The sequence below is a fragment of the Sinocyclocheilus anshuiensis genome, unplaced genomic scaffold (assembly GCF_001515605.1).
Source record: "Sinocyclocheilus anshuiensis isolate Anshui unplaced genomic scaffold, SAMN03320099.WGS_v1.1 scaffold1097, whole genome shotgun sequence".
In the NCBI taxonomy this organism is placed as follows: Eukaryota; Metazoa; Chordata; class Actinopteri; order Cypriniformes; family Cyprinidae; genus Sinocyclocheilus; species Sinocyclocheilus anshuiensis.
The window spans coordinates 316,630-326,320 of NW_015555843.1; the positions used below are offsets into that span (position 1 = coordinate 316,630).

At 37.2% G+C, this 9,691-nt stretch overlaps 3 protein-coding genes across 6 annotated transcripts in view; 1 reads left to right on the top strand and 2 right to left on the bottom strand.

Moving 5' to 3' along the window:
- Positions 1-2,570, bottom strand: part of LOC107675553 (protein Mis18-beta) — a 7,650-nt gene extending 5,080 nt beyond the window's left edge. The window contains exons 1-4 of the mRNA XM_016469950.1: positions 2,213-2,570; positions 2,003-2,069; positions 1,785-1,907; positions 1,105-1,186 (exon numbers count right to left, since the gene is read on the bottom strand). Coding sequence (XP_016325436.1) covers positions 1,105-1,186; positions 1,785-1,907; positions 2,003-2,069; positions 2,213-2,444 — 504 coding nt within the window. The 5' untranslated portion in view covers positions 2,445-2,570. The remainder of the gene's footprint in view (positions 1-1,104; positions 1,187-1,784; positions 1,908-2,002; positions 2,070-2,212) is intronic.
- A 120-nt stretch (positions 2,571-2,690) lies between these two features.
- Positions 2,691-7,731, top strand: LOC107675550 (nucleolar and spindle-associated protein 1). 3 transcript variants are annotated; one of them, XM_016469945.1, is made up of 12 exons: positions 2,691-2,874; positions 3,151-3,216; positions 4,297-4,446; positions 4,561-4,750; positions 4,900-4,983; positions 5,167-5,279; positions 5,741-5,791; positions 6,013-6,176; positions 6,357-6,517; positions 6,600-6,719; positions 6,838-6,943; positions 7,519-7,731. In XM_016469945.1, exons 1-12 carry the CDS (start codon positions 2,782-2,784, stop codon positions 7,604-7,606), a joined length of 1,386 nt encoding a protein of 461 aa, XP_016325431.1. In that variant the 5' UTR covers positions 2,691-2,781; the 3' UTR covers positions 7,607-7,731. The 3 variants fall into 3 exon arrangements, with proteins under 3 accessions (XP_016325431.1, XP_016325430.1, XP_016325432.1); XM_016469944.1 differs by having other exon boundaries at positions 2,694-2,874; positions 6,597-6,719; XM_016469946.1 differs by lacking the exon at positions 5,741-5,791 and having other exon boundaries at positions 2,695-2,874; positions 6,597-6,719.
- A 67-nt stretch (positions 7,732-7,798) lies between these two features.
- The window catches only part of LOC107675552 (complex I intermediate-associated protein 30, mitochondrial), a 6,459-nt gene continuing 4,566 nt past the window's right edge, over positions 7,799-9,691 (bottom strand). For both annotated transcript variants that reach the window (XM_016469947.1, XM_016469948.1), the window contains exons 3-5: positions 8,676-8,861; positions 8,411-8,485; positions 7,799-8,258 (exon numbers count right to left, since the gene is read on the bottom strand). In XM_016469947.1, coding sequence (XP_016325433.1) covers positions 8,118-8,258; positions 8,411-8,485; positions 8,676-8,861 — 402 coding nt within the window. In that variant the 3' untranslated portion in view covers positions 7,799-8,117. The remainder of the gene's footprint in view (positions 8,259-8,410; positions 8,486-8,675; positions 8,862-9,691) is intronic.

A 9,691-nucleotide genomic window follows, 5' to 3' on the forward strand; every position in this document is an offset into this window, starting at 1 on the left:
CCATATTCAAAACGTAATAATCAATTTAATCTAGCTTGCGCTCACTGTTGTAAACGGAAGCAGCTCCGGGGGAATGACGTATGAGGCCGGCTTTGCGCATGCGCCGCTCAGAGGGGACGCACGCGAAAATGCAGCAGAGAGATCAAAACAAAACAACGGTCACTTATTAGAAGTACAAAACGAGGATTTGTAAAGAAGAATGTCAGAGGATTTCGATATAAGCCAAGAGGAGACTGGTTTTCCTTTGCTAAAGTAAGGAAACTTTGCTTCCTTGTCTCCTGTAAACAAACGTTGGTTTTCACGAGACTCGCCGGCGCATGCGCAGCGCTGACCTCTCATACATCATCAGTCCGGAACTGCTTCCATGTACAACTGTTGGCGCAAGCTAGATTAAAGTGATTATTACGTTTTGAATATGGATATTTTTCATTTATTTAAATGAGGGAAAACAAACTAAACTGGTATCGGCCAATACCGAACCCTAGGTATCGGAATCAGAGGCGAAAAAGGCGGATCGGAGCATCCCTAGTTTGGACTACAACATATATTTTCCGGGATTGGTGATATCACAAATACCGACAAATGGGACGAGACCTGGTTGAGCTGCACTAGAGAAGGCAACGAGTGTTATCACTATGTCGGAGACGCGCTAGCTTTCCTAAGGCAGACAAACTTAGAGTGGTTACAATAACCCGGGTTTAAATCGCACTCAAATTGATTTGATTTTGACGTAATATTTACACTGAAGCTCGCAGGCGGCTATGGTAAGGGGCGTGACATTTCCCGACCAGGCGCCGAGTGGTGCCAATCACAACACACACTGGCCCAGCTAACCAATCAGCACATTTCGTATTTCAGAAGGTGGGCCTTCATTTGATACAGGAACTATTCGAGCCGTTCATGCCAGACTGGGGAGAGAGGTTTTGTAATAATGTAAAATATGTGAAAAATAATGTGTTTTTCGAACAATCTAGTATGAGAGCCTGTTCTAGTACACCCCCAAAACAAAATAAAGACTTTGTAAAAGAGCATAATAAGACCCCTTTAATAGAATATAATGCTGATCCTGTAAAATAAACACTATATATGGGCATAAATACTCACCTCTTTAATATTTTTGTCCATGAGTCTGTGTTTGAAGTTGATTTTGGAGGCTTTGACACATGTGCCACTTCTTAGCATGTAGCTAAAACGTAAAACAAACATTTGTCAAGTGAAAAAAAAAAAAAATCAAATATTTTTTTCATCATAAAAAGTGATGAAACCATTAGAAAATAATCTGACTTAAGAATCCATCATAAAAGCTATTTTAAATGAATAGTTCACCAAAAAATAAAAATGTACTCGCTCTCAGGCCATCCAGGGTGTAGATGAGTTTATTTCTTCATCAGAACAGATTTTGAGTAATTTAGCATTACATCACTTGCTCACCAATGGATCATCAGCAGTGAACGGGTACCGTCAGAATGAGAGTCCAAACTGCTGATAAAAACATCTCAACAATCCACAAGTAATCCAGACGACTCACTTCACAAGAGATTAATTGATGGACTTGAGTAATATGGATATTGTGATGTTTTTATCTGCTGTTTGGACTCTCATTGTGATGTCACCCATAATGCAATGCTACATTTCTCCAAATGTGTCCTTAAGAGGAAACAAACACATCTACATATTGGATGGCCTGAGGGTAATTTTCAGCAAATTTTCATTTTGGGTAAACTGTTCCTTTAAAGAAATGCACTTCTGTTAGTGTGGACATTATTATTACAGACTACACCCACCAGTTTATCAGATCTTTTCGTAAACAGAAGAGATTTCTTAAAGCAGACAGGTGTTCTGGGGTGGAGTGAAGAACCAGGCCAACAGCACCATGGCAACCAGCACAGTTAAGGACTTGGTAGGTGCTACAGAGAGAGAAATCACAAGATGATGGGACATCCAGCACATGCATGGTGGACATGAGCTGCGGTAGTTGAAATCAACAGACAGCAATACTTACGAGAAAGCCAGATGACCATTCAAACTCATCTCCAGCTTTTTATTCACCCTCACATCCTCAGTAACTTCTGCAAAGGTAAAGTTTCAAATGGAGAGGTTATAACAAAACAGTCACACACGTGTGTCTTTTTCAAGAAGTATTCATGACTGCATCCATATCTGCACAATTTTGAGTCCGCATGCTTTCAAAAGTATTCCCAAACCATCTTACTCAGACAAATGATACTCTGAAGGCTCTGGACTTCCCCACAGATGCCGCGAGAGTCTCCAAGCACTGTGTTGCATGTCATGCATTGTAGGACACTGCAATTCCTATAGTCTACCATACAGATTTCTCCGTCCTTCACTGCTCTTAGCTGATCTGCAATTGAACTAGTCTGTGTCGAGTCACACGGACTGATATCATAAGAGCTTTCGTGAAAACTTCGATTGCTGTTCGACATTATTACATCCGCAAGTTTTGTCGTTCTTGCTCACACAAGTTCAAAAGACGCAACCACGTTAATTCGTTTGTTAGCTCGAACTTTGTGGCGCCCTAAACCGCTCACTCATAACCTGCCTTTGTCGAATCCTTTAAGCCAATCAAAACCAACGAGACATAAACGCCACTTCTTATTGGATGTAGTGCAGCATCGTCATATGCTTCTCACCCAATCATCTAGCGGAAATAGCTGTTTTTGAAACACGTTCATTTTCAAACGGCATTCCCACCTAAAGAAACCGAACCGTGTATCAAAGAGTAGTCAATTTCAACATTACAGTTATATCTGCTGTTTTACCATGGAAATTATCCACAATATGGATTTGGATTCGCTTAAATATGCGGAATTGCAGCGCCTCGCGAAAGAGGCTGGACTGAAAGCAAATATGAAGGTAAAACGCGTTTACTACGGTAAAGTGATGCAGTGATGCTTGCTTGCAGCCATTCCATGTGTACTTAACGACCTGTATTGTGTAAACTGCATGAGTAAAAGTAGATTTATCACGTATGTTTTTATACGGACGCTGTACTAAGTCAAGTATGGTAACTTTTCGTTAGGTTTTGGGTTATATTGTTGACGTTTTTGCGCTAAATCACAACCCTTTCATTTAATTTGTGCTTGAATGTTTTCTGCTTTTATTAAATACTCAGTTTTTACTTGTTTCTAGGCTGAAAAGCTGTTGAAAGCTTTAAAAGAACACTTTTCACAACATCAACAGCAGACGTCTGAGAACGTGAGTATTTTTATTTTTGCATTGTCAACCCTCTACGCACACCTTGGCAATATACCGTAATCGCCATTGGCTAGTACATTTTTTTGTTTAACGTTACTCGCCAGACTGATACACTATTTTACACACACACAGACACACACGCGCGCGTTTACTTAGCTATCTAAATGGGGACATTACATAGACTTCGATTGTTTTTATATACAGATAGTTATACACTTTTTAACCTAAAGCCACCCCTAACCCTACCCCTCACAGAAAACTTTATGCATTTTTACAATTTCAAAAGTAAAAAAAAACGGTTTACTTTATTTTTATAACAGTTTTACAAATGAGGACATCCACAAATTGAGGTTTTTGCCGATTTTGTCAGGTTTTTCTCACATTTGGGTACAAATTTGTCCCCAAAATATGGTTAAGTATACACACACACACACACACACATGATTCCACCCAATCAGCTTATCTTTGTAAAATGGAACAGCTTCTTAAATAACTGAATGTGCACTCTTAACTTCAGCCATGAGAGCTGTTCGCGCATTAGCTCCGCCCACTGCCGAGAAACCGGCATATCTTCTGCTTGTTCTTAAAAGCTGAATAATTCTAAATGAACTTTTTTACATGTACATGTTACATGTTTACAAGACTCTCACTCTCTCTCTTTGCACGTGTGAGAAACACAGCGCTATCAGTAAAGCGACGGCGAGTCGTGCGCCTTCACACTAGTTTATGGTACGCCAGGTGCGCTGCGTACTACATACTGCGCATTCATTGAGTACATGACATGATCCATTGAGCGCATCCAAATAGTACAGATCGCTTGACGGAGAGCGAAACTCTCGCGCTCAGTCAGCGTGTTTATCGAGTGAAAATCTGTGTTGAACGCCTCTCACACACATACTGGCGTGTAAAATCTAAGAATTTATTAGCCAATGGCTAATGTTATACGTTATTTAGTCGCCCAGAGTAAGATTTAGTCGCATATGCGAGTGATTTACTCGCAATGTAGAGGGTTGATTGTCACCATAGTCTTTCTGAAATGAGAAGAATTGTTGTAACAGAATTGCATTGCATTGATGGCAGGGAAATGATGCAGCCACCGTGGACGCTCACGATGCTGTCTTAGCGGTGGACGAGCAGGGCGCGCACACTGTAAGGTTTGTGACCGAGCGCCGAGGAAAAGGCCGCACCGCTAAGAGAAAGCTCAATGACTCCACACCTGTCACTGCTCAGGTATTCATGAGCATATGTACATTATTTTCAATCCAGACTGTTTCATCTTTTACTTTTAGCTATTATATCTAAGTCTTGGGTTTTGTCATTCATTTTTTAATATGTAATATTTAGACTGAAGAAAAGCCGGGAAAAGAGGAGGGCCGAAGGGGCTCTAAGAGGAGGAAGGTGTCCTCAGCCGAGGACACACAGACTCCAGTTCAACCTGAAACTTCGACTAAAGAAGATCCTGTGGAGAAAGGTCTAGAATCTGGGAAAACCAATCTAGACTCTGAAGATGCTCCTGCAGAGCCAAGTGTTAAAGGTTAAAACCGCTTTGATTTTAAGTTGTTCATGTAGATGTTATTAATTAACCTTATAATTAAGATCTAATAGATGAGAGAGATAAGTTACCTTTTAATTTGTTCCTGCACAGTATGTGTGGTGTTCACTATTAAAATGTATATCTTGCAGGTGTGGGGAGAAGAACAGTGGGTAAAATCCCCCGTCTTGAGGGTCTGATGAAGAGAAAGCCTGCGCTGCGGCCGACAACTCCTAGTAATAAGATCCTTCCAACTTTATACACTAAAACAAAATATATTTTCCAGTTCCTGTACTATTCAAAAGACAGTTTCTTGTTCTTGTTTAGTTCATTGTTTCACTTGAGCTTATTTAACATATGTAACCAAATATTCTGAGCTCTGCCCTTGAGTAATGTGTTTGCAAATCACTCTTCCCCAGACTTCAAGAAACTCCATGAGGCTCACTTCAACAAGATGGAGTCCATCGATTCTTATGTCCAAAGGAAGATCAAACAAATGGAGGTGTTAAGGAATTCTGTCAAGGAGCTGAAGGTAAAAATAGAGTGAAACCCTGGCCTATCAAATAATAATAACCAGTGTTATTGTCATTAAAGGGATAGTTCACACAAAAAAAAAAAAATTATTTACTCACCCTCATGTCGTTCCAAACCTGTATGACTTATTTTATTCTATGGAACATAAAAGAAGATATTTTGAACAATGTTGGTAACCAAACAGTTTTGGTTTCCATTGACTTCCACTGTATGGGGAAGTCAATGTAACTTTTGTAAACAAAAAAGTTTGTTAAAATTACAAACTGGAAAAAAAAAAAAAAAAAAAAAAAAAAAAAAAAAAAAAAAATATATATATATATATATAACTGACACAAAAAAAACTGAATAAAAGCTAATTCAAAATATGATTAAAAAAAACTAAAATAACACTGTTTTGAACAGTGTAGTTTGTTCCAAATGTTTTCTTTATAAGTGGTTTATTTATTTTTGTAATTTCAGACTGTGTCTGAAAAGACGCTGATGAAATCGGTTGAAACAAAGGCTCAAACTGTAAGTCACCAAACAGCTCGAATATCAGCTGTAGTATCAGTCTGTGTGTCTTCACGATTCACTGTGAATTCACATACACCCTTATCAAGTTATGTGTCAAATAGTGACATCTTAATAAAACTCTGGAAAAAAATCCAGAATCTCACATCTTGTTAAATGAGAATTTAAATCGAAGACTTCGACCTGAATTATAAGCAAACTTTGGTATTGTCTCCCTTTAGAAGGTGCCTGCTAGCCGAGTGACTCTCTTCAGTCCTGGAGTGCAAGAGAAAAAAACATTGGCAGAAAAATGCAGGCTCACTCAGCAATCTGCCAGCAAGTCCGCTTTGAAGCACAGCGCCACCTTCAGGCCAACTGTCCTCACCACTAATAAAATCAATGTTAGGTAAATACATCAATGGGCTCTAATTAACTTATGTTTATAATGCTTTTAGTATTGAAATTGAGGTGCTAAAGCCAAGCATTGTGGTGTTTAAATGGAAAATAATTTATTAATATATAACAAATTTCTACAGCTGTACTTAAATGTTGACTTATCACTTAACTGCTGCGTTTCCATCTCTAGGTTCTCGCAGACCACTCACGATAACGAATATAAGCTTTCGCTGGTAAAGACTCCAGGTCGTATGTCTCCTCTCATCCCTCTTACTTCCACTCCAGGGAGGAAATCTGATGTTCATACCAAACCTGAACTTAATAAAAGTGTTGGTGCCATTAAAACACCTGGTAAGAGGAATGCCATTACACTGCGCTAGTCATTTATTAAAAAAAAAAAAATTATGACTTTTTTTTTTTTTTTTTTAAGGAGTTACTCCATTTGTTTTTAACGGGAACAACAGTATGTCAGTCACCCCTAGTATGACCAAGAAGAATGCATTTGATCTGAAGGCCAGTCTCTCTCGTCCACTCGCCTACAAACCGCACAAAGGTATGTCCACACTCAGACAAAAATATGAATTAAATGCCCAGAACTAACATGTCAGGCAGTGCTTCCTTGAATTGAATTGTATCTGCTTGCTATTCATTGTCGTCTTTTATCTCTGCAGGAAAACTGAAGCCTTTTGGAGCTCCACAGGAGAACACAGCACTGAATAAATCTGAGACTATTCCTTCACACCAGAAAAACTATAAACAGCACCAAGTTCAAACCAGGTGAGGGACTTATTTTAGTTGTGCATTGATTGGTCACTACTGTTCAAAAGGTTGGGGTCAAATTTTTTTTTAAAAGAAATTAATACTTTTATTCAGCAAGGATACATTTAATTGATCAAATGTGACAGTAAGGACTTTTACATTCTTACAAAAAATTATATTTCAAATAGGGCTGCACGATAAATCGCATGCGATATTTAACGCGCATCTTGTCAGAAAGCCGGTTCTGTAATCAGCGGTAACGATTTATCGTGCAGCCCTAATTTCAAATAAACGTTCTTTTGAACTTTATATTCATCAAAGAATCCTGAAAAAATGTATCAAGATTTCCACAAAAATGTTTCTTGAGCAGCAAATCAGCATTTTAGAGTGATTTTAAATAGTAATAATATTTCACACTCTTACTGATTTTACTGTATTGGTCAAATAAATGCAACTTTAGTGAGCATAATTTAGATAATTAGATCTAACCGACCCCAAACTTTTAAACTGTAGTGTACATTTGAATTTATTGTGCCTCATTGTCTTAAATGAAATTTCTCCACATTGAATATGTTTTTCCTTTTAACTTTCAGAAAGGAGCGACGTGCCAAGCACACAGAAGACCGAAAAACGAAGAAAGAGGTGATGTTGGGTGCTAGACGAGGTCTGGTCATGGTCTAACTCCAGTGTTTTTACTGTTGTTATTTTAGACACTCAGTGTACATGTTTAGCTTTTGTCTGTTTTATTCCAAACTTTTGTACATATTTTGCTCTTCTCTAAACGCTTTTTTTATTTTTTTTGCTAGGTCATCCAACAAAAGCTTTCATTTTTTAAATCCATTTATAGATATGTTTTATAGTTTTTAAATTGTTTTTGATTTATGTGTGAAAAGAAAGTGTTTGCCTCTTATGCATTTTATTTAGTATGAATGGTTATTTGCACTGGGCTTCAATTTATTGTAAAGACAAAAACAGTAAAGTCACTCAAAACATTGGTCACACAAAATGTTTATTTGAACTTGAGCGATATTCATAAATTATCATTTTGTACTACTTTGTCTTAAATGTGGTTATTTTGTGTGTGTATATGTGTAAAAGATTTCAGCCTTCAAAAAATGTCCAATTAAGTTTTTTTTATTAATAAAGCTGTGTCTGTCTGTTATCTACGATTGCTGAATCTTGTTTAATCCAACTAGACCTCTGGGTTTCTCTTGTAAAGCTCATATGCAAACTCCTCTGTGTGGGCAAGGTCGTTGCACAGACCAATGAAGTCAATCTCAAGCTGAAATGGGCCATCTGATTTATCCCCCAATGTAAAACCAATACTCTTTACCTAAGGACACACAAAAGATTTGATTTAAGAGTCTAAAGTATGTTATAATGAATTTGCATCACAATGCAATATATCATCAGAGAAAAATAACAAATATTAAATGCTCATATCAATTACTAGATAAACTATGAGGACACAAAAGCTATGCTGACCTTGTCTAACCAGAGGACATGCTGGTCATCTTGTATTCTTCCCCGGCTGGAAAGGAAAAACTTGGAGAACGGGATCTGTAAAAGTGTTTTACAATTAACAGATACGTTTCGACTAAATTTTACTGTCATTCAAATGTTTGGGGTTAAGATTTTCTTAAAATGATTCTGAATAATAAAATTTAGAAGAGCAGAATTTATTTTAAATGGGAATTCTCAGTGTTTCTGTGCTGAATAATGTGTTGATGTTCAGTTTCTTAAGACCTGCCTTGACATCCTGCCAGTAGGGTCCCCCTCTAGTGTAGAGGAAGTAACTGTTGATGTCATCTCTCTGATGAGAAAAAAAGGTCTCAGCAGACACATTTATCATCCACGGTCTTCCATCTCCCCGGATACGAATATGTAACGTGTTGAAACTTGACCAGTCATACTGCTTTTTTCTGTCAAACGAGGCCTGCAACAGAAAATTATTTTAAAGGCCAATTTACATGTTATTGCTCCTTTACTGCTCACTTTAAATGCATGTAAATTGATGCAAACAACCTCTAAAGCTTAGTTTCTCAACACTTGCTCCCTTTATTATGTAACATGCAACTCATGAATTATAGTGTCTCAATGTACTTTTCTTTATAAATTGTACAATTCTAAATTGAAAACACACCTATAGACTATGGAGGACCAAACCTGCAGAAATTAAAAACGAATAAATATATAGATAAATAAATAAATAAAATGACAGGAAAATAAATAAAGGAATAAATGACTTGATAAAAACAAATATAGTTCATTTGTAATTAAATTTAACCCTGAATTAATTTTTGAATTACTTTTTCCTTTATGTATTATATTATTTTATGTATTTATTTTTGCATTTATTTTAATTTAATTTATTTATGTATGCATTTATTATTTTTTATTCCCACGTGTATTTATTTCCAGATTTATTTATTAATTTATTTCTTCTTACTTTTCCGTGTGCAAATGAGGGAGGCGGTCCTTGCGGAGCTCCGGTGAATCATTGGTTGAGAGCTCACGCAGAAGCGTCAGATCAAACTAAAGATAGAGATCGGAGTTTGTGGGATCGGCTGTAGAGTTGCAAGATATTTTCACAGATTCACGTTATGTCGAATTATTTTATAGCGACTGAATTCACCTACTTATCCTGACAGTTTCGTAATTAAGTCTAGTTTGATGACGCCTCTAGACACACTTGGTAGAGGTTTCTAAGGCTTGTGTTCATTTTGTAATTACAGAGAAAACACAACCAAAAGCATTAAGTTGATC

What these genes read in the sequence shown, in the direction of transcription:
- LOC107675550 (XM_016469944.1), top strand. Translation starts at nt 2,782, where the DNA reads ATGGAAATTATCCACAATATGGATTTGGATTCGCTTAAATATGCGGAA. An exon ending in TTGAAACAAAGGCTCAAACT is followed by an intron (nt 5,792 to 6,012) that starts GTAAGTCACCAA and finishes GTCTCCCTTTAG; the next exon opens with AAGGTGCCTGCTAGCCGAGT. An exon ending in ACTAATAAAATCAATGTTAG is followed by an intron (nt 6,177 to 6,356) that starts GTAAATACATCA and finishes TTCCATCTCTAG; the next exon opens with GTTCTCGCAGACCACTCACG.